Here is a 23207-nt window from a genome sequence, read left to right on the forward strand (position 1 = left end):
TTCATGGTAAGAGGTAAAGTTTTAGCAAGTGTTTGGTTGTATTTCCTCCTACTTTCAACTTTAATTTAGCGAAGAGTTTTATGCTAGTTTGAAGATAATAAAACACTGTTTAGGATCTTTAGATTTTTTAATTTTTTGTTATGATAGTTCTTGGCTTGGTACCATCTTAGGTGCTTTCCTCATTTCATTTTATGATTGCTCGGTGGCCATGCCAAATACCCATCTCAAGCCCAGATGGTAATCTACTACTAATAAAATATAATAAAATAAAATGCTCTGTCAATTGAATTCTTGTTAGAAAATAATGAAAATTATTTTTATATATTTTGACTGCAAACATTCATTGGGTGATGGAGATGGAACGGCAATATGTGAATGATTATTTTCTGTTACTTACACAAGCCCACTTTTTTTCACGCTCTTCTATAATATGGCTGCTACAGGATTTTGTTATGAAGACTAATATGTAGAAGCCTTGTAGATTTACTTTCTTGACGAAGCAGACACCATTAGAACATAATATTACTATGAAATGTGGAAAAAATTATATACTCCTATATATCAGAAAAAAGAATAAGAGGTGTCTATACCAAGCTAATTGTTTTATTGGATTAAGTTTTTTTTTTTTGGGGGCAGGGAGGGGTAGTAATACTCTGTAGGAGATTCGTGGAAAATAGCCATGAGAAAAAAAAATTGTGCTCAGGGTTTGAGTCCAAAATTACAGCTACTGGCTTTGATGCTGATGAACTTGTTGGTAGACAGGCTATCTACAATCAACTTGCAGCTGCCTAATATCCTTATTTTCATCAGCTTAAGAATCCCTAATTTAATTCTGACCGGCACATCTATCTTAAGATCCAAAGGAATCCTTCCAGTCTGTTGCTGCTCTTGCAATGCCTGAAGCAGAGTTGTTCCATATTGATTTTGGCCTGTTAGCCCCACTTCTAGCAATGTTGTATTCTGGTGACCCTGGTAGAATCTGGGAATTGATCCATGGCACAAGTTAGTTTCTTTATACCAAACACTAAGACGACTCCCTTTCTCGTAGTAGATTCCAATCTTTTTGTTGGGGTTATTGGCTGTGATACTGACATCGAACCTCGTGTAAAGTGTCAAGTCAAAATTAAGCGTCAAATCTGTTATCCTTAGATTGTCAACAGAGTATTTCGGGAGCTTGGGTTGAAACACAAGGTAAAGAATGGCTAAAGCAGCCACAACTATGACGAGCAGGAGGATGAATGTGGTAATTATCCAACACAAGCTCTTGCACCAGCAATTTGTCCTTTTCACTACCGGAGCATTACGTCCTGATGGATCCACCTTTACTGATGTGAAAGGATCTCGAGGAGGACATGTAGGCGGTATCATGACTGGATGAATTCTTTGATGGTCTGCCATTCACAAGTATGTATGCAACCACTGATATCAATATTTATTATTTTTGAAATGGCGATACTAGCATCTGCTAGCGAATCTTTTACTTCTGCCAATTGTTTAATGTAATAAGTATTGGTTGAATGGAGAAAAGTGGTATTGAGTATGGTTAATTTATGTTTCTAATTTTGGTGGGTTAGGAAAAGTCGTTCACCTTTCTTGATATCTAGTATAGTGAACTGCTATGCAAACCTTGCCAGTAAGGTGGCAATGGAATTTGGGAACTCATCGATACCGTGTTCCTCAAAGTCAAACGCACGTTCTGCAGAATGGAGTTAGTGTCTGTGGGTTTGTTAACCTAAAACTCTAGCAAGTTTTAATACTCCATTTTTATTGTCATTAGTAATGTTGCATGCTTTTAAACTAAAGTAAGTATAAAAAAATATACATCAAGAAATAAGATACTATATATTTCCATTTCCACGTGATCAGTAGAATGACATTTTAAAAATTATGATGTCTTAGGGCTGATTTGGTACGGCATGCCATTTTTTTTAGAAAAACCGTATAGTATATCGAAAATTTCGGTACCCAAAAAATAGATATATATACTGTGTATATTTCATACCGTTCTTACCATACCGTTCTTACCAAAATATTCAGTATTTAATTTTTTTGGTATATTATCGATAAATACCGTTTGTACCGAATTGTTGACTTTTATTTGCAACTAACCTTGAGAAATTACTTAAGTTAACTTATCCATAAATACCGTTTATTGATATAATATCATTAAATACCGTTTATACCGAATTGTTGACTTTTATTTGCAACTAACCTTGAGAAATTACTTAAGTTTACTTATAAGTTAGCTTATTACTGAAGTTTGCTGGACCAATCTTATGCAAATGTGAGGAAGTGAGTAGTGCCTAGCATGTTTGGATAATTTCAATCCAATTAATTTAAAAGAGAGTCATCGACATTCAACATGAGTTAACAAAGTTGTCTTTAACCATGTTTAGGAAAAAAAGGTAAAAACAAAAACAAGCCCGCAATAAAATCTACTAAAAAACAATAAAAGAGTACAACCGAATCAATTTTTGCCCAGCGATGCCTCCAACTCGAGATTTTGATTCATAGAACTCAATCATGTGATATTTCCATCCATCAAACAAGAATTACTATTTTAAATTGAGAAATACCCAAGGTTTCAAGAAATTGATTATAGCTTGTACTTGTTCGCAAGATTTCTACAAATGACACAAGAAAAAAAAAACAAATTAGTTTCAGTTTCTTTTGATCTCCATTTCTACACATATAGCCAAAGAAAAATATGGCCCAACTCCCAAGGTTTTTTTTTCTTGTTCGTACATATGCTGAAACATCATAAGGACAGTGTAGTAAAACAAATTCACAAAAAGGTTGTACAAAAGAAATTGGATAATTGGAATTTGAAATGATAGATTATTCCACTAAAATTTGTGTAGGATGATCAATGTCAATTCCAATTAATGACTTCAGAGACATCGTTGGCACCACTAAACGACAAACTGAGAAAGAAAAATATATAGATACCTTAGAAACGTGAGCCGTGCCGAACAAATAAACATGGCAAATGCTATCTTCGGCAACCGACTCACATGTGAGGGTCACGACACTCTTCGAAAGCAACTTCAAAATTGATTTACCTTTGTCAATGGTAGACTAGATCCTCAAGAATCACGACGCAAAAATTTTTATCTATAAATTTATACCACTATCATCCAATCCAATTCACTAGTTTAAAAGAGAGTCATCGACATTCAACATGAGTTAATGTAAGCTTTTACGCACTTTTTTCATAACAAAACCAGAGCCACCTTCATAGAATCAAATGCAGCGCATTCTTGAAACAAAACCATTTTTCAGCACCCTAACACATTCAACTAAACATCCACAAAATATTTGATACCTGTAATTTCATTCAGTTTTAAAGCTCTAATTTTATTTATCTAATACTGATTACTATATTATATTATATTAGTAAATAATTCTAAGACTGTGATATCTCTTGTACAATGTAGTATGACGCATAGATATCTTCCAGTTGAAACGAATGAATTCAAATTAAAAAACATCGCCACTTAAACTTCTGAATATTACGTTAAATGCATAAAATATCCCATATCCTTTCCTTACAAGAAGTTGGAATTTTTATTAGAATTTCCGTAGAACTGAAGAGTGAATCTACTAACTATTTGGACAATTGAGGTAGTCTCTTCTAAGAACCAACAATCACTGCAGGAGAGCAAAATGCAATATCATATAATTAGCAATATTTTCTAGTAGTTTGTCTCTAACTTATGGTGATTATACAAGATGTACAATAGCAAATTTCCAAAATAAGCCTGCCTAAAGGGAAAGGGTAGCTTTACACGAAGATCTATTGTGTCCAGGTTCCTTGCACCTCGAACAAGTGACCGTTCTTTTGTCCGGATCAGATGTTTTGATCTGTTCCTTCTTCTGTTGATTCAGGGCAGGAGGAATGTGGTAAATGCTTCGAGCCTACTCATCACTTTTAACCTGTTGTTCGGGACTTGAATATCAACAATGGGCAATCCTCACAGGGTTTACAAAGAGATTTAACTTGCACGCCAAAGGAGAAGGTCGTGTAAGGATGAACGGCTGATTAAATAAAGCCTCCTGATTGGTGCTATAATATGGTGGATCATAGCGCATACATTCATACCTTGCACATCTACAGAAGCTCGACTTAAAGTTTCAGTACTTGAATATATGTTTGCCAAGCACAAAACCTCATTCAATCTGTACAATTATAACACAATATGGATGCTTTATAGCTGCTAATCCGTACCTGATCAAAGACGAACTGAGGACGCTATGCTCGAGGACTTTCAGATCAACATCAAGAGCATATATCATAGGGAGAGCCATAGTTTCTAGATGAATAACGGCTAGAATTCAAGACCTTAAAGATATTGACTTAGTCAGATGATCTTCCACTATATTCTCAAATTTTGAGAGACATCTCACAAGATTCAGAAAAGAGTAATCCTTATAGAGAATATATGAGGGCTCTGAGGACATAAAGTGCAAGGACTTTATGCTCTACAAGAGTTTGATATCTGGGTCTGGGGCACAACAAAGTTTCTAGACACAAGCATCTGTTGCATGATCAATCTTTTTAAGATGCTGGCTCAGCCCATTGACCAACTGATATATTCTGTTTGACTTAGGGTGAGTCACATCCATAATAGTAAATTCATGAAATCCATCATCCAGCTCTATCGAACTAACTCCAGATGGATTTTTGTTGTCTGCCTTTTGCATCTGCGATCTTGTGTTTCGAGAAATTTCCCCAATCTCCAGACGCGGCATATATATTTGACAACAGCGAAAAATTTCCCGCATTAACTGGCTCGAGCTTCATTAAACGGTTGAGTACCTTCTCAGCTACGAATGCATCATTGTGCATTCGACAAGCACCTAACAGAGAACCCCAAATAACAACATTTGGATCGAATGGCATGTCAAGCACAAGCCGAAAAGCTTCACTCAGACGCCCACCACGACCTAAAAGGTCAATTAGGACAACCATAATGCTGAATCTCAGGAACAATCCTATAATCCTTTTCCATGCCATAAAAATAACAAATCCCCTCCTTGACCATACCGGCGTGACTACAAGCAGATAGGACACCAACAAATGTCACTTTATCTGGTGTACACCCCTCTTGTTTCATCCTAGCAAAAAGCTGAAGAGCCTTCTGTTCATATCCATGCATTGCCAGTCCATGGATCATGGCGTTCCAGGATACTACATCTTTTCTTTCCATCGCATTAAAAACACCCCATGCCTTGTTCAAGCTGCCACACTTTCCATACATATCAATCAATGCATTACTTACCAGGATGCTATACTTATGCCTACTCTTTATTATAGACCGATGGACCCTCTTCCCTAAACATATCGAACCAGATTCTGCACTAGCAGATAAAATAGAAACAAAAGTTCCATCATCCAAATTGAACCCTCCCTCCTCCATTTTATCATACAACTCTATTGCCTCCTTCACAAGCCCCATTTCGGCATATCCGGATATGATTATTGTCCAAGGAACCGAATTTTTCACTGGCATTTTATCAAACAATACCCTAGCCATTTCGATATCACCCAGTTTTGCAAAGCCTGAAATAACAGTAGACCACGAGATTACATCCCTCGACGGCATCCTCTCAAACAACGCAAATGCCTCGCTAATCTTTCCAGCCTTCACATAACCATCCAATATCGTGTTCCAACTCACCTTATCTCTGTTTGGCATTTCGTCGAACATATTCTTAGCTTCACTCAAACTACCAGTCCTCACAAGCCCATTAATCATCGAATTATAGGTGACGACATCCTTCTCATCCATTGCATCAAACACATGCCTGGCCGCTCTGATACCCACTATCCCAAACTTTGAGTATGCATCAATTAATGAATTACATAAAAATAAATCCAAATAAAGATTGAGTTTTTCCACATGAGCATGAATCATTCTCACGCTTTCAAACCGTGAACATGCCTTCAGAAGAAAAAGATAAGTCCAGTTGTCTGGAGAAATTCCAGATCTCAGCATTTCATTGAAAACATCAAAAGCTTTCAATGGATCAGAATTTCGTACGTGAGCTTTGATTAAAGTACTACATAAACGAGTATCTGGGTAAGGAACTTGATCGAACACATTGATGGCCAACCCCGTTTGGCAGCAAAGTGATAAAGCTGAGATGAGTTTCTGAGCCACAAAGGGATCCATATGAAGATTATATTTGTAAATGAGAGCATGGAGTTGTTTTAGTTCGTTGATGTTTGTGCATTTGTCGAGGTCTGAGATTTTGTGCTCAAGAAACCTTCGTTTAGAGAAAAATGCCGGAGATCGAACTGGGGCCAGCATCTGCATTATGCGGTGTTCAGTGAGCAAATGGTGCGCCAAAATGGAAATAGACCAAGAAAAACTTAGCAATGGATTGTGTTTCTGAACACACAAAGTCCATTACTCTATTCAAGGACCAATTTCAAAAATAATTTTCAAATTACAAATCTAAAGTTAATTATGTTCTTTTACAAATGCTAAATATGGTGCATTGCACTTTACCTTCCTACATAACCAAAAACTACAACTGAAATATTATCTCTGATATTTTTAAAAGAGAGGCAACATCATGTTTGTTTCTATTTACAAGTGTTTTTACCAATACAAAATTGCTTTTGCAAAACCACAATGCAACCAAACTAGCGTCGAGGAGAGGTTTAAATTTAAATTAACACTGCCCAGCGCCAGCGACTATATTTTTTTAGGTAACCTACTCGAAGGTGAAACTATTGGCACATGAATAGGACTATAAAAGATTCTTCAAACACAGTTGAAAAAATATATACGACCACTTAACTATTATAAATAAACTCATATATACACTTCAAATTCAATTGAGCTGGATCAAGACAGATCCATCTAAATTTCTAACAAGCCTGAAACTCTTTTACAACAAATCAAAATCTAAAAAGCCATAGGGTTCAGTCTGCTGAAAAGAAACAAAATAATTACTTGATGTTCCTGTCAAGACATATCAAGGAAAAGAAATTCAGACGCACTAAAGAAAAGAAATCGGTGGGACAAAAAGAAAATCATATAACAGATACCAATTATGAGCGACCATAAAATTGATACAGAAGACAAGAATAGTTTTTACCTTGAGAGTGGGTGGTTGAATGGTATTGGAGTTGAAGAAACACGCCATAACACAAAATTCACAGCACTTAGCTAAGGAATCACTCCTCGAATATTGTTGATTGGAGGTGAATATTAAATGTTTTCCCGGCAAAAGCCTAAGAATTGCACTGCCAGAGATTGAACATTGATTTACGACAACAACAAAGATAATAAAAAAATAAAATAGAGTAGATTAATTACAAAAGAGTAGCTAAGTTGGATTGGAGATAATCATGCTGCAAAACAGGGGAGGAAGGGGAAAGCGAATTTGACTCACTGGGGCAGAGCATATTGATAGCTCCATAAGCAACGCTATTCCCTTCCCTATTCTGCAGGCAACATCATATACTATAAAAACATGACTGTTTTTATTTCAATTACTTGTTTTTCTATAATAACATGACTGTCTTACAATGACGGGTAGTTTAATGTGGAGTTTCTCAGTGATGTTAAACCAATATGGAGCTTGATTTTGGGACAGCGCAACTAAGCTAATCATTAGTCAATCAACAAATATTTAACAGGAACGAATATCCTTACACCGAATTTATTCCCGAAATAGCAATTTTGAAAGTACGAAATTTATGCAGCTCATCAATCGCAATGCCTTGAACATAACAGCATAACAATACACAAAACAAGAGCAGCTACCCCTTTCTAATCGAAAGGGTATAAACTGTTATATTATTGTGGTATGCCTTGAACAAAAAACCAAATACTACATTGAATGGCATCACTTAAAAATAATATTTGGAACTTTTTAAAATCTACTTCAAGATAGTAAAATCCAAGGAGAATGATTACATTTGCAGCAAGAAAAAATGCTGGGTCTCAACATACAAACATGAAATGCAGGCAAATAAAGCTGGTGAATCCACTCTAATAAACGAACAAGAAAGTGAAAATGGGAATTGGGATTGAAAAACACCTGATTCCGCGTAGAGAACGATGCGTGGGCGATGGAGGGAAAAATTGAGGTCCGATTCCGAAATTGGCTGAGGATGGCGAGAATTGAAGATTGGGTCCTGTAATCAATGCGCAGAATGGGTTCTCTTGCCATTTCATCGAAGCGTCTCTTATCCGATTTTCTTCTTTGTTTTAACTTTCACGGGGATTGGCCAAAACATAACTAAAAAATTAATATTTTTAACATAAAAAATAATATTCGAATCAATTATTAAATCTATCTCATTAAATTAAACCATAAGATGATTTTATATGAGTTTTTTTATTTATTATTTTATTGTAAAACAATAAAACTATTATTTTTTTCAATTTCGATCATTTTTTATTGAAATACTGATGTGACATTGAACAAATAATCAATGTCTAATGTCACATTAGTCATCAGCAATATCAACGCCTCGTCGCCGTTTCAGATACCACATCATTATTTTCTAGTACAACGTCATCCTTTCGATAAAAATGGTCAAAAATGAAAAAATATGTAAGCTAATCGACTAAAACTATAAAATGATCAACACCATGACAAAAAATGCAAATCGTATAAATTACTGGACCAAAAACGTTGCTCTCCCATTTTTGTACAAGCATATAACGAATCCTTATTAATAGCTATTAGCTCAGAATCTCGAGACACTCGTATACACAAATGGGCATGCATTTTAGGCAGACGAGCATCATATACCATATAACAGCTTGCTGTCAATGCCTGCAAATTTCTTTTAATCAATAATCAAGAAAGTTGTTTCATTGTATAAAATAATAAAATTATAATCGAAGAATTGACATATAATTTGATCTAAAACTGCACATGAAGCTATCTGGGATACACATCATTAAGAACAAACGATATAAAAGAAAAGAGCTGGGCAACTCTGGTGGCAACTATTTGCAGATGGAAATTCATTCCTTCGAGCGAATGTTAGCTCTTCCTATTTTAAGCAGCAGACAATCGTGTGGCACCAATATAGCGGACCGAGTCTCGAAAGAAAATGATTTCTTCACCTAAAGAAAATATGGGACTCCGGATCTTGGTCCACGCATCTGGTTGTTTTCCTCAGTCTCAGTAAAAAACTTCACTTCTCTTTCCTAATCAAGGCAGAGATTAGAAACAGAAACGGTAAGTTCGTGTAGATAATACTTGAAACAATGGTTTCGAATTTTGGATACTGTTTGGTTTCAAACATAATATCCATGCCTAACAATGCCTTGTCGCAAAGGAGACCTTTGCTTTAAAAGCCAATACCGAATAAGGTTTTGACGCACAAGGCATCCTTTTTACTATTCGCTGAAAGTTTTTTTCCCCATAAAGCCTAAAAAAGATCTCCCAAGGTCATCGAGCAATCACAAATAGGATTCTAATTTCACACAGTAAAATACAAAGATTGCTAAATTATTCCAAAATGTATAGACAAATTCACTTTACCCACACATACATATACACAGAGATAAAGAGAACACCACAAGGATATGAGCTTACTACCATATTTTCGTTGAAGCTCAATATTGAAGCAACATTTCCGCACCGGTAACAATAGTTTGGCGCAGACCAGACCTGTGTGATGTGATACACAGGGAACCAATTAAAAAATATAACAAACGCATGTCATTCTTTGTTTGGCATGGGATACAACATCATCCATGATAGAGTAACAACTCACAGTAACAAGTCCTTTATCTTGAAACATATACTTTAAACCTTCTTGGACAAGTTGGTGGGCCCGACAAACTAAATCAAGTTTGTTAATATGATTGAACTGCGGAAAACAATAACTATGTTAGCGTGACTTCTCATACATTGAAATCTGTTAAGCATTCCAAAGGTCGAGTGTTTTGCCAGTAAAAGTTTATAACAATCTTATGGTAATGTGCAGCTATTTTTTGCCATTTTGTCGGACATATCATTGCCTGACCTCAGATGTAACCCTTGATCCAAAAAGCCAGCCTGCTCCTCGAGGACTGACGGCCCATGTCTCAATATCTTCAGGATCACTCCACATTAAGTCACAGAAGGGCCCTTCATGAGGAATTTCACAGTTCCGCTCAATGACTCGAATCTGCCAACCAAAGCCAAACAAAAAATATTCTACCGTATCTTACTCACTAAGACTGATAATTTACACCGCAAACAAGTATAGCAGAACAACAGTATCACTTCAATATAATTGAATGCTTGTCTCATGACAGGATCAGAATATGATCCAACAAATGCAAAAATTATTGTACATGCATGGCATTCTCAACTCCTTATTCTCCTCGGAGAGCATATCATCACGCTCTCATATTATACCTGGGCTTACTATTCTGTCCATTTTGAGATTTCCATGCATATTCACAAAAATAATAATCTCGAAACTGATATTGATCTAACCTGATCAATAGTTCTGATATCTGGGGATAAGCCACCATGCACGCAAAGTACCTGATATTCCAAAAAGGTTATAGTTACTACCACCAGCAAACATATGGTGCATGAGAATAACAACAATGTTATTATAAGTGGATCTTCCAAGTATAATAAGCTCTTTACGTTCCATTCCAAACGATTTTCAAAACCTAAAAACTAGGTCACATGTCACCAATATCTGAAGAAAATAGGAATTCTTTTGCAACTTTCAAATGATAAAATATCTCTTGGTGGATTTTTTTTTTTTTTTGGTGTGGACTGGGAAAGGGAAGAAGCACTACCGTCCCATCTATAATTGCTGACAGAGTTAGATAGTCAAAAACATCTGTGCAGTATCGCCAAGCGTTAGCATTCCCATATTTCCTTTGACATTCATCATAGAATCCATAAACCTGGAAAAACAAGAACGTGAAAACCAGTCAGCAGTCAGCAGTCAGAAGTCTCCTGTCATGATGAATAACTATATTGAGTAAAGGCTGTTGTTAGTTGATGCAAGAATCAGTAAATGTCATAACGTGGTCTCGCAATTTCTATCCAAAGAAAACTTCTAGTCGTATGAATAAGGATTTCATGGCCAGCATAATACAGTTCTTTTACGAACTTAATCATTGAAGATAGTATTCATCGCGGATAATGGACAAGTTCACAACATCACTCACCTGTGTCAGTTGCCTGCTCTCATGATTCCCACGTAGAAGAGTTATGTTAGCTGGGTATCTGGTAGCAAAGGAAAAAGGATGAAAATAACTATCAAACTGGAGGAAAAATATGAGCTCAAAATCATCTAAATTTACTTCAAGGCTTCTGGCTATTAACTAGCTCAAAAATAGAGTCCAAAGTGGTAGATAATCCAACAAGTCAATTTAAAGATTGCAGAAAGACAAAACAGAATGGGTGCAGAATTCTATTAACTACAAACATGTGTTGAACTACAGAGATTTTCAAAATATCTCTAATACTATTTTGTTAAATGAGGACACAGCTTGAATAACTTGAGGAAGTCGTTTTCAATAAAAGGAATAAGAAGAATTCCAGTTTGAGTTATATATTTGGAAAACTGTGTATTTTATTTCTAGAACAGCAAGAGCAGTAATCGATATGAACCGATAAAGTCAACTTTTGAAGATCAAGGCTTCAAAAACCATAATGCTGTTGACATATGTTCCTGGACAAGTTCTATATTAAATCAATTGAGCCAAATGCAACATGATTTCATAAAAACAGCGAAGCAATCTTGCAAAAAAGGTGGTAAATAAACTAGAAAGCAGATTAACAGATGATCTTGACAGTTAAATATCCCAACATTTTACGCACCTTGCTTTGAGAAGCAAAAGAATCGTGAAAACTTCTAGACTATTATAACCACGATCCACAAAATCTCCCTGCCAAGAAAATGCAGTAAGCTAAAGTTGGGAAGGAATTGACATATTGTTAAAAACAGCTTTCAATGGCCTACCATAAATATGTAATTTGTTTCTGGTACATGACCCCCAGTATGAAAAAGTTTCATTAAATCATGAAACTGTCCATGGATATCCCCACAAACAGTAACTGGACTATTGACTGGTTGAACATTTGACTCCTCGATCAAAATCTCCTTCACCTGAAAAAGTCACGAGCAGCTTAAGTTTAACAAACATGTATAAAACACTCACCGCCCAACACACACAAACAGGGACTGGAGCAACTTATGAATGAGCACGAATTTTGAAAGAGGAAGCGAAACAGCTAAAACGACTTTTTAGGATACAATTCACCAAAATCGGTTACCGAATTACTCTATCCCGAACCACGGTGTTTAACAACTTCCAACAAGAACGCTAGACAACAAAGGGTAAAACCTAACCAAGGAAACCTAGATGCGCTATCCGAAAACGAAAAACCAGCTCCTAATTCTTCCCTTTCTCACAGAAAGGATTCCTTCAAAGCTTCCAGTTGATAAATTGGAGAAGAAAAACAATACACCACAGACAGAAATAAAAAATCTAAAAAGGAGAAACTTTGTAACATACGTATTCGCAGAGAAGTTGAAGCTCATCCTCAGACAAGTGCTGCCCATCTTTCACCTTCGGTATCCACTGGTTCAAATCCATTCCCTTCTCTTTGAGTTACATTCAATTAACAACACCAAGGATATAAATAAACAATATGAACGAATGTATCAAATCAATCCAGATAATCGATGTACAGCTAGGTATAACAGGAGCCGGCCGGTTGGTAAGGGAGGCGATCGGCGGCTGGCGGGCGGGGAAATCGTGGAGCTGGAGAATGTATTCACTACTCGAACTGATTAGGGGTTCGTTTGCCAGCCCAATCACACAAACACACAATCTACTCTACAAGCCGTCTGATATTTATTTATTTTTCGGTTATTTTCAAGAAAAAAACAGTAATAAATCCTCTAAAAAGACAATAATAATAAATAAATATATTTAAAACTGTTGAAAATAATAATTACAAATATTGAAAATTAATATGTAATAATGCATAACATATTTATTTTTGAATTATTTCCAAAAAAATTTTATAAATAGTTATCTCAATTAGTGAAAAAAAATATAATTGAGTGAATTTTTTTTTATAAAATGTGTAATTTAATATATTTTGTGAATATGACATTTTTATTTTTTATTGTAAATTTTTATTTTAAAAAAAAAACAAATTACTCAATCATATGTACATATGAGTTAATTTTTTTTTATAAAATGTGTAGTTTAATATATTTTGTGAGTTTGACATTTTTACTTTTTACCGTAAATTTTTGCTTTAAAAAAAACAAATTACTCAATCATATTTATATATGTATACTAAATCATTTTCATAAGGAAATAATTGAGATGAAACTGAAAATGATTCTCCATCTATCTATATCACATATTAAAAAATTATGCAAAAATTCTTATAAGACCGTTTCACGGATTAATTTTGTGAAACAGATCTTCGACTCACTCAATTCATGAAAATTTATTATTTTTTCAGTAAAAGTAGCACTTTTCATGATAAATATGGCTCGAGTTGATCCGTCTCAGGAATATAGACCCGTGAGATTGTCTTATATTGACATACTCTTGAAATTAATCTAAAAAAGCTTAAATAAAATTGAAAAAATTCTATATTATCAAATCCAATAATATAGAACCATCTCAATATTATCTCATGGATAAAAATTTATTTCAATCTTATTCAAGATTAATTAACAATAGGATATCTAATCTCAAAACTATTATAAATATCTTAAATTTAAAAATAATTTTTGCCTTTAAATAATTTTTTATTATTTTTAGATCTATACAATAAATTTTTTTACCTAGAAATGATATTATTAAAAAAAATAGATAATGATGAAAAATATTTTAATAATTTTAAATATATTGTACTTTGATGAGATACGATAATTATAAATGGATTACAGATTTATTAAAATATAGGGGAGTATTTATATCACATAAAAATGAACTTATTGTGATTAATTTTGAGAGAGTTTTGTAAACTCAAAAATTATATCATTACAACAAAATTACTTACTTTAAGTTTCTCAACCTTATAAACCTTAATGATATTATAAGTATATATTTTAATTATTACTAAGTATAAAGTCTTACAGAAATAACCTTTAAATTATTTATTTCCTTAAATTTTTAATTTTTTTTCACAGAAAATTGCTTAATATTGAAAAGTATCATACACAAAAAATTAATTTATCAGTACATGTGTGTAGAATTACTACCGTATATTATAAAATAAACGTACAAAGGATAGATTTGGTTAGGAATTGTTTTGTCATAGAAAAGTATTTTTGCTAAATCGATCATGTTCATATATATATATATATATATATATATATATAAAGACAAAAACTTGTGTGAGACGGTTTCACATGTCGTATTTTGTGAGACAGATCTCTTATTTGGGTCATCAATGAAAAAATATTACTTTTTATGCTAAGAGTATTACTTTTTATTGTGAATATCGGTAGAATTGACCTATCTCACAGATAAAGATTCGTGAGACCGTATCACAATGGACCGGATCACAAGAGACCTGCTCCAATTAAAAACTGAGAGGCTAAATAAATAAATTTGACTTTTAGATTTTAATTTTTCTTCTAGAATTCAGAAAAACTCTTTTTCAATATTCCCTTGATTACAATAAGCAAATAATGATAATCCAATAACAGATGTGTGGATTTATTAAGTACCAAATATTTGAAATAAGCAAAACACTGATTGTTGACACTTATATCATTCTATCTCTATCTGCTGAAGTACCGTTTCTGCAGCTTGAACACCATCACCCCTCTCAATTTCTTCCATACTTAGCCCAGCAGCTTGGACCGTTCTGCTCACCCATTCCTTCAACGGCTCTTCGTTTAAATCGAGCCTCAGGAGCCCCGCAAATATCCCTCCCACGAAAGCTACAGGCTCCTGCAAATTATTCAACAATATAGAAACTCATCCAATGGAAAAAATTATCCTCCCATTTTGCTGAAATAATCATTATCAAAGAATGGTAAATCAACAAGTGTTGATTATCAAACTTTAGAACAGGAAGTGAGAGAAGGAATATTTGTCCAGTAACTGTTAACCAGGTTTTAACAAAGCACGTCCTATGGTGGGTGACTGAAGACGCACTCCTCACAGGTGCAAAGGTGTTGTAAAGGATAAGGGCCTGGTTAGTCGGAGCTGGAATATGAAATCATCTTAGATGCAACGAACTACATAGTATGTTGTTCCCATGCTAAACATTTCCCTTGGTTATGACCCAGTATGCATGCTTCATAGCTGCATATTGATACCTGTAACCTGATCAGATATGCTACGAGGAAAATGAGCACAAGGCTATTTCAGATCCACATCAAGAGTATACATCTTAGGGACGGCCAAGATTTCCAGATAAAAAGGATCGGAATGCAAGCAATCCTATTTAAGATAGGTACCTAGATCGCTCAGTCTATCAAATGATATGTTTGCGATAATCGATACCTGGCTTTGTGCGAATTCTCACAAGATTTATGAAGCAGTAAAACAGCTTAATCCTACTGGTAAGGAATAAAGGCTTACACTTGGCCCCAAAAAAAAATTCCCGTTGCCTTAAAAACGTTCCATGCCCCGTTCTAGTCGTCACACTTCCCATATATGTCAATCAAGGCAATTCTCACCAGGATATTAAATTTATACCTGATCTTTATTATTGACTGATGAAACCTATTCCCTGAACCTAGCAAACCTGATGAAACCTATTCCCTGAACCTAGCAAACCAGGTTCGGAACTTGCTGAATACTAACAGAAGCTCCATCATCGAGATTAAACCCCCGCCTCCTCCATTTGATCATACAACTCAATTGCCTCCTTCACAAGCCCCATTTCACCATATCCGGATAGAATTATCATCTAAGTGTTCATCGGCATTTATCTAACAATACCCAAGCCATTTCAGTGTCACTCAGTTTTGCATACCCCGACATAACAGTAGACCAAGAAACTACGCTCCTCAATGGCAACATATATACAGCAAGTGCCTCATTCATCTTTTGAGCAATTGCACACTTTAAACAGTGCAAATGCCTTGCTCATCTTCCAGCAATTACATCCTCTCAACAGCGCAAGCACCTCACTCATCTTTCCAGCCTTTACATACCCATCCAATATTGTGATCTGACTCACTTCATCTCTCTGAGGAATTTCATCAAATAAACTCTCGGCTTGACACAACCTACCTGCACTCGCAAGCCCACTGAGTTATATGCAACAACATCATTCTAGTCTATGACATAAAACACATTCCTGGACAAGCTAATAACCACTATCCCACACTCCGAGTCTGCTTCAATCAATGAATTACATACGGAAAAATCCAATTAAAGATTGAATTTTCATAAATGGAGTCGAATCATTCATTCTTACGACCTCAAGCCTGAACGCACATGCATTCGGAAGAACAAAATACATTAAGTAATCTGGGAAAATTCCAGATCTTAGCATTTCACCAAACACATCAGAATCATTTTCGGACATGGGCAAATGGGCATCAGGCTAGTAACTTGATTGAATCCATTTAGCAGCACACTGATTAAGCCGAGATAAGTTTCGGTGCCCCAATGGGATCTTCATAAAAATTGATTGCAACTTAAAACTACCCGCGATTAGATTTCCTTGGGGTAACAAACTCAAAGGTGAAATCATTGGCATAAGACCATACTAAAGAACTCTTCCACACACAGTCGAAAAGAAATCTGAACACCTAATGAATATAAACAAACTCACCTATACACCTCAAATTCAATTGAGAAATACCAAGATCAAGAAATGAAAACATGAAACTGTTCCGCTAAGAAATCAAAATCTATAAGCCCACAAAACACTGAGAAGAAACCAAATTCAGAACACACAGTGAATTATCCCAAAAAATTGATATGGAAGATAAGAAACGAGTTTACCTTGAGAGCTTCCTTGAGAATGGGTGGCTGGATACTACTGGGATCGAACAAAGATGCCCCAACTCGAAACCCACCACGCCTAGCTAACACATCATTCCTTCTCGAATATCGCCGATTGGACGTGAAAATCAACTGTTTTGCAGGCGCAAAAGGGTAGCTTAGGGGGATTGGACTCACGGGAACAGAGTATACCGATGGCACAACGAGCAAAGCCATTCGCTTCCCTGCTCTGCTAGCAGCAATATTGGCACTATTTTAACTCCCTTCGGATAATAACATTTTCCAAAATCAGTATTGTGATTTTATTTGATTATTCGTCTCGATTATTATTTATTGATTAATTAACAATTAAATTTTTCGATCTTTTTTATGAATTTTGTTATTTATCTACATAGTAAAAAAAAATTACTTAAAAAATCTAGACATTAACTCTTTCTTTTTTAAAAAAAACACAAAACAATTTTGTGAGATACATTAATACAAACTAGACCCATGCAAAAATATTTTTTTGTATTAAAAGTAATACTTTATAGACTGGACTTATTATTTTTTTAATGTGGTAGAAAAAGTGCACCAAAAATTAAATAAATAATTCAACCAAACAAAAGCTAAACAAAATATATCAAATTAAAATTCTTATACAAATCAATACGAACAAATATTTAAATTAGTTACAATGTATTTTCGTAAGAGTAGGTCTCATGTGAGACCTACTCACGGATCTTAGTCTGTGAGACGGGTCAATCCTACACATATTCACAATAAAAAGTAATACTCTTAGCATAAAAGTAATATTTTTTATGGATGATCCAAATAAAAGATCCGTCTCACACAAGTTTTTGTCTTTTCGTAAATATCAGTAAGCATGAATTAAAATTTGTTATTAATATCTTCAAATCTTTAGCAACTGTTCCTTAAGGCAAAAACTTATGTGAGACGGTCTCACGGGTCGTATTTGTGAGATGAATCTCTTATTTAGGTTATCCATGAAAAAATATTATTTTTTATCCTAAGAGTATTACTTTTTAATGTGAATATGACATGAGACCCACTTTTCTCTTAAATACGTCGATTACAAATCCTAGGATAGTTAGTGAGATAGCTGAATATGTAGATGATTTCTCAATTCTCCCCTTACAAGCATTTTTTTTTATAGTGTTAGCACCTCATTCTCTGTAACCGAGCCAATGACTCGGCCCCTATCCATTTTGAGAAATAATTCACGACCACAAGTAAAAAATTTCTTCGACTCGTCGTCAGAGGAAAGAGCCCAACAATATCCATACGATTGTCATGTCAATACTCCAATGAAATGTAGGTGATAGCAAAAAGTAATTTAAACTTAATGTACTAAAACAAAATGTAAAAATTTAATGAACGAAAACACAAAATCCACAAATTTGGTTGACCAGAAATTTATTTTTCTTACATCTATCACTATTTCGTATTTTTATTATCTTGTTAAGTTTGTGCATAACTTTAATAGATATAAAAAATTTGATGTCACGATCTATTTTGTGTTTTTTTTAATCCATGCAAAATAAATTCTTACTAATTTTTATATTTATGATATGATTTAAATATAATCAACTCAAATTATAACATATAATCTTTTAAATTATAATATTTCATTTAATTAATTTTTTTATAAATATGATATTATATTTATTTAATTATAAATCATATTAGTTAATAAAAAAAACTGTACGTACAAAATATGTCCATACAAAAAACCAGGTATTTGATGAACCAGGTCTTTGATGTCATGTCTATCCAGGGACGGAGCCAGGATTTAAAATTACGTGGGGCTGGCTCCATCCCATGCTGTATTTAATAAAATAAATAATTAATTAAAAAAATTAAAATAAAAAATATGTAAACATTGACTTCATGAAAACATAGAACAAGAGTATTTAATATTTAATACCTTCAAAAACATGGAGCTAAAACACTACTGAATATAAATTCGAAAATCCCATTTACATAATTCTGAATTTTTCCAAAATTCCTACAAAATTCCATAAATTCGCATTTATATTTTCTATAACATCTAACCATCCAAATAATAAATAATCAACACTAAAAATCGACAATACTCAATATAAAATCTGGAAATTCGAAATAATGCTCAAATAAATTCTAAAAAATTATCAATATCATCAATCGGCTCAAAATAGTAACTACAATAAAAAAATTTAATATATATCAATTATCGGAATTAAAAAAAAAACAAAATACCCAAATTTTGAAATACTAAAACATGAAATCACCTTTAAAATTCGAAATCTAACGAAGAACAACAAGAACGAGCGGTAGAAAGTCTAACGTTAAGATTTTCTCATATTTTCGGTGAAAACGACGACCAATGGGCGACGGCTGATTTCAAAACGACAAAGAAACTTCGAAATTTGGTATTAAAAAAAAAGCTTATTCCGTGGGATTTCCGAATCTACAATCGATTTTTAAAACTGGCGACCGATTATGAAGTTACGGCAATTTGAAGTAATCAAAAAATTGTGATGATTTGAGAGAGAAGAATAGAGAATATAAAAAAAAAGAAAAAAAAAATACAGATTGAGGCTAATCAACAAATTTTTTAAAATAAAACATATTTATTTTTTTAAAAAAAAATTTAGAGGGGGCTGGAGCCCAACCCAGCCCCCTTAGTGCCTCCGCCCCTGTGTCTATCCTATACCAAACCTGGTTTGACTGGTAGTAGCATTATAGGATTTGCATTGAAGAGCCCACGCATGAGAATACGTGTCGTGATTCCTGCATTTCATCTCCCAAGTGTCCAAATCCATTTCTCTAACTTTGGCACCTCAATATATCTTCCCTTCCCTTATCTAGTCTCCGCGTCTGTGTAAAGCATCTTCCATCGGTTTCTACTGTCTCTGCATCTACGATTTTCAAATATCTTACGTTCAACTTTATGTATATCATATATTATATTGTTAGCATACATCAAACAAGGAATTGAGAAGCATCAGCTGTTGATTATCGGGCAAATTTAAACACTACTAGCTCGTATACTGCAACGTAAGAAGGTAGAGATATGCCTCGCAGGTATGATTTTGGGAGGGCTGAAGAAGCCATCCACCCCGACTCCTTCAGGGCCACCTTGTCCGAATTTCTCTCCACTTTCATCTTCGTCTTCGCCGCCGAAGGCTCCATCCTCGCTCTTGGTATCATTCTTTTCATGCTTCAATATATTTCTGAAATTGCTTGATATCTTCTTGTGGATTACCAGTTTACCAATAGTGTATCGTTTTGATTTGGTTCATGCATGAATGAACTATGATAATCTGCTTGATCTAAATGTCATATGTTTCCAGATAAGATGTATAGTGACAGGACTTTAGGCGCGTCGAGTCTGCTTGTTATCGCACTCGCCCATGCGTTATCGTTCTTCGCGGCCGTTGCTTCTAGCATGAACGTGTCCGGTGGACACGTCAATCCAGCCGTAACTTTCGGTGCACTCGTGGGCGGGAGAGTCTCCTTGCTGCGTGCGGTTTACTACTGGATTGCTCAGCTCTTAGGTGCCGTTGTAGCTTCTCTTCTACTGAGGCTTGCGACCGGTGGCATGGTATATTCTATGCATCTTGGACAATTTCCTTTGAATGTCATGTTTGATTCGTAATCGTTGATCATTTTGCACGCAGAGGCCTGGTTGGTTTTCGGTGGCAGCAGGAGAGGGATCTCTGAACGCGTTGCTATTGGAGATAGTAATGACATTTGGGCTGGTTTACACGGTGTTCGCAACCTCGATCGATCCGAGAAGGGGAAGCTTGGGCACAATCGCGCCACTCGCGATCGCCTTCATAGTCGGTGCTAATGTGTTGGTGGGAGGACCTTTCGATGGCGCTTCAATGAATCCGGCTCGAGCATTCGGTCCGGCCTTGGTGGGGTGGCGGTGGAGTTACCACTGGATATATTGGCTCGGTCCCTTCGTGGGTGCGGCATTGGCGGGTCTTATATACGAGTTCGGAGTCATCGGAGTCATGCAACCGGAAGCAGAGGTTCTCCACACCGGGCACCACCAGCCTCTGGCTCCGGAGGATTATTGAGTCATATAATTTATGCTTGAAACTGTACGTGAGGGGAGTGAATAAAATGAGACCGGTTCATGTTGATTGTGTTGAAATAGTATGCCGGCTCCTGATGCATGAATGTACGTACGTACTTTCGCTTTCATTCGAGACATCCGCATCTCTATCATGTGTGTATAAATGTCAATAAGATAGGTAAAAGTACGTATTAATTTAGACCGATGACTTGCTTTTATATATATTTGGTTATTTATTGGAAGTGATTAAAAAGTGAGAAATCATGTTGTTTTATGGTAGATCAAAATCTTGTATCGTTTATCTTTAGTTTAAATTTTTGTTTTTTGAAAGAATTTCATTTACTTTTACTACTGTTATAACACCCACAGCTTCCTCGATATTAATATATCATATCTATTATATTATTACCTACATTCTTCAAGATTAATATTCATTATCATTCATCTTTTCTTTTTTTTTTTCTTTGACTCAACCGGAACCTGCCTCAGGCAATTGGGTTTTCGAACCGGCATAGGTTTTTCAAACGGCACCTATTTGAATGCCGCCTCCGTGGCGGCCATTCTTAGTGATGATAGGTAGTGTAACGTGGGGTGAATATTCTCACATCGCTTGTGAAAAGCCTGTTTTGTGAGTTTGTAACTTCCTGGATATCCTTCTTTCGAGAGAGAATTTTCTTAGGGTGAGTTCTACCTAAGAATTATAACAGTGGTATCATAATGTTCGTTCCCTACATTCTGGTGGGTAGGGAAGGGAAGGGAAGGGCTGCTTAGGGTGGGTAGGGGAGGGCTGCTGGCCGCATGGTGTGGGGTCCACAAAGTCACCCGGCGGAGGATATTACCAGCATGCAAGTTGGGTGGGTTCGTGAGGTCACCAGCGTTTATAACATCTTGGGCGCCTTTTTCTCAATAGTTATTCTCATTAGCTAGTTTTTTAGGGTGAGTTTTACCCAAAGATTGTAACAGGTGTTGTGATTAAAATCGATAAGAGAGACCACCATTAGAGTGAGATTTGAAGTTGACCGTGAAAATGTGGGGAGAAATTTGAGGTAAGAATGGGAGAATGGAGTTGGGTGTGATTGATGAGAAATCTGAACCAGGAACGAGGGTAATGATCGGAAAAATAGATTTTGTCATAATATAAGTCTAATAATCCAAGAACTCACTGTTGCAAATATATTTCAAGATATATATATATATATGAAGATATATATATATATATATATATATATATATATAATTGAAGTGGTTTAGTTAAATAACATGAAAATGGTTTTTTCTAGATGGTATTTTCTATTTTTTAGTTGAAAATGTTTGTTTTTAGAGTGGGGACAACACTGTACTCTGAATGTAACGTGCCGTATTTTCATACTTAAAAAAAATGCGGAAGAATTAAAAATTTTCTTAAATGTAAACATCCATACGGTCGTCAATCAACATTCATAAAAATAGATCTCAAAATCATCCGTCACCATTAAATTTTTTGCTAAAAGAAACTGTCTCAAAATATTTCGCATCCAGATATTTAAAAATCAGAGTATTTTGAAACTTTTCATAAAACGTAAGCATTGCGGTCCTCGGGTTTAGCCTCCCGCTCAGTCCAAGCATGCCCCTTGGTCACCACCTCCTGTCTCCTCATCAACATACTCACCTGCATCGATCAAGTCTAGTGAGTCTAAAGACTCAACACATATAAACTGGAATAACGAGTACTACGTAATAAAATCGCATGCAACTTTAAAATAGGACATACATAACTTGAAACTTGAACTTGCATAATAAGCTTGAACATACGTACGTACATAACTAGACGTGCCATCAACATAAACTTTCGTAAACATACTACATACTTGAACATACAAGACTTCATCATTTTGCGTAGAGGATGTTTCAAAGCAAGTGACTCATACATAATAAACGCCTGATCAGACAAACCACAGTACTGGGCTGATAGGGACGTATCCACTGCCACATACATGAGATCCCCGTTCATAATTTAACAGGCTGGTTGGTCCCCGTTCATAATTTAACGCTTTCCAACCCCGATCTAACCCGTTCATAATTTAACGGGGTGGAGAGGTCCTCGGCCACGTTCACCGATTTCCAAACTCATTCATAATTTGGTCACAAGACATTTAGCATACCTCAAAAACTTAAAATATTTTCTTGCACGTCAACATATTTACTTGGCGTTGAGGGATTCGTTG

The 23207-nt window shown here is 35.2% G+C and overlaps 5 protein-coding genes across 6 annotated transcripts; 1 reads left to right on the forward strand and 4 right to left on the reverse strand.

The window, feature by feature from the left end:
- Positions 1 to 27: 27 nt before the first annotated feature.
- Positions 28 to 1695, reverse strand: LOC140837072 (NDR1/HIN1-like protein 6). Its single transcript, XM_073203075.1, has one exon. The coding sequence runs from the start codon at positions 1396 to 1398 to the stop codon at positions 700 to 702; it is 699 nt and encodes a 232-aa protein (XP_073059176.1). The 5' UTR covers positions 1399 to 1695; the 3' UTR covers positions 28 to 699.
- A 1889-nt stretch (positions 1696 to 3584) lies between these two features.
- LOC140837073 (pentatricopeptide repeat-containing protein At3g29230-like) lies at positions 3585 to 8257 on the reverse strand. The gene is given in 6 exon segments (XM_073203076.1): positions 3585 to 4731; positions 4733 to 4963; positions 4965 to 6314; positions 7111 to 7258; positions 7332 to 7459; positions 8059 to 8257. Coding segments are annotated over 6 exon segments (2196 nt in total). The 5' UTR covers positions 8191 to 8257; the 3' UTR covers positions 3585 to 4524.
- A 532-nt stretch (positions 8258 to 8789) lies between these two features.
- On the reverse strand, positions 8790 to 12834 carry LOC140837074 (phytochrome-associated serine/threonine-protein phosphatase). Of its 2 annotated transcripts, none has more exons than XM_073203078.1 (10): positions 12513 to 12834; positions 11957 to 12103; positions 11815 to 11882; positions 11160 to 11217; positions 10782 to 10892; positions 10465 to 10515; positions 10007 to 10150; positions 9755 to 9850; positions 9577 to 9648; positions 8790 to 9182 (listed from the first exon to the last, which is right to left on the reverse strand). In XM_073203078.1, exons 1-10 carry the CDS (start codon positions 12591 to 12593, stop codon positions 9099 to 9101), a joined length of 912 nt encoding a protein of 303 aa, XP_073059179.1. In that variant the 5' UTR covers positions 12594 to 12834; the 3' UTR covers positions 8790 to 9098. The 2 variants fall into 2 exon arrangements, with proteins under 2 accessions (XP_073059179.1, XP_073059178.1); XM_073203077.1 differs by having other exon boundaries at positions 9574 to 9648.
- Positions 12835 to 14570: 1736 nt separating this feature from the next.
- LOC140837075 (UPF0426 protein At1g28150, chloroplastic) lies at positions 14571 to 17216 on the reverse strand. The gene is made up of 2 exons (XM_073203079.1): positions 16938 to 17216; positions 14571 to 14924 (listed from the first exon to the last, which is right to left on the reverse strand). The coding sequence occupies exons 1-2, from the start codon at positions 17151 to 17153 to the stop codon at positions 14742 to 14744; spliced, it is 399 nt and encodes a 132-aa protein (XP_073059180.1). The 5' UTR covers positions 17154 to 17216; the 3' UTR covers positions 14571 to 14741.
- A 2547-nt stretch (positions 17217 to 19763) lies between these two features.
- On the forward strand, positions 19764 to 21190 carry LOC140836086 (aquaporin TIP3-1-like). The gene is made up of 3 exons (XM_073201498.1): positions 19764 to 20122; positions 20273 to 20523; positions 20600 to 21190. The coding sequence occupies exons 1-3, from the start codon at positions 19993 to 19995 to the stop codon at positions 21002 to 21004; spliced, it is 786 nt and encodes a 261-aa protein (XP_073057599.1). The 5' UTR covers positions 19764 to 19992; the 3' UTR covers positions 21005 to 21190.
- The last annotated feature ends 2017 nt before the right edge of the window (positions 21191 to 23207 follow it).

The sequence above is a fragment of the Primulina eburnea genome, chromosome 7 (genome assembly GCF_022965805.1).
Source record: "Primulina eburnea isolate SZY01 chromosome 7, ASM2296580v1, whole genome shotgun sequence".
NCBI classification, from domain to species: domain Eukaryota; kingdom Viridiplantae; phylum Streptophyta; class Magnoliopsida; order Lamiales; family Gesneriaceae; genus Primulina; species Primulina eburnea.

Excerpts from the sequence above, each read along its gene's own strand:
- LOC140837074 (XM_073203077.1), bottom strand. The coding sequence starts at position 12,593 with ATGGATTTGAACCAGTGGATACCGAAGGTGAAAGATGGGCAGCACTTG. Across the intron at positions 10,516-10,781 it reads CAGCAATTATAGATGGGACG|GTACTTTGCGTGCATGGTGG; the intron begins GTAGTGCTTCTT and ends TTGGAATATCAG. Across the intron at positions 9,183-9,573 it reads GCTTCAACGAAAATATGGTA|GAAAGAGAAGTGAAGTTTTT; the intron begins GTAAGCTCATAT and ends TGCCTTGATTAG.
- LOC140837075 (XM_073203079.1), bottom strand. The coding sequence starts at position 17,153 with ATGGCTTTGCTCGTTGTGCCATCGGTATACTCTGTTCCCGTGAGTCCA. Across the intron at positions 14,925-16,937 it reads TTCTCAAGGAAGCTCTCAAG|GAGCCTGTAGCTTTCGTGGG; the intron begins GTAAACTCGTTT and ends AATAATTTGCAG.
- LOC140836086 (XM_073201498.1), top strand. The coding sequence starts at position 19,993 with ATGCCTCGCAGGTATGATTTTGGGAGGGCTGAAGAAGCCATCCACCCC. Across the intron at positions 20,123-20,272 it reads AGGCTCCATCCTCGCTCTTG|ATAAGATGTATAGTGACAGG; the intron begins GTATCATTCTTT and ends ATATGTTTCCAG. Across the intron at positions 20,524-20,599 it reads GGCTTGCGACCGGTGGCATG|AGGCCTGGTTGGTTTTCGGT; the intron begins GTATATTCTATG and ends TTTTGCACGCAG.
- LOC140837072 (XM_073203075.1), bottom strand. The coding sequence starts at position 1,398 with ATGGCAGACCATCAAAGAATTCATCCAGTCATGATACCGCCTACATGT.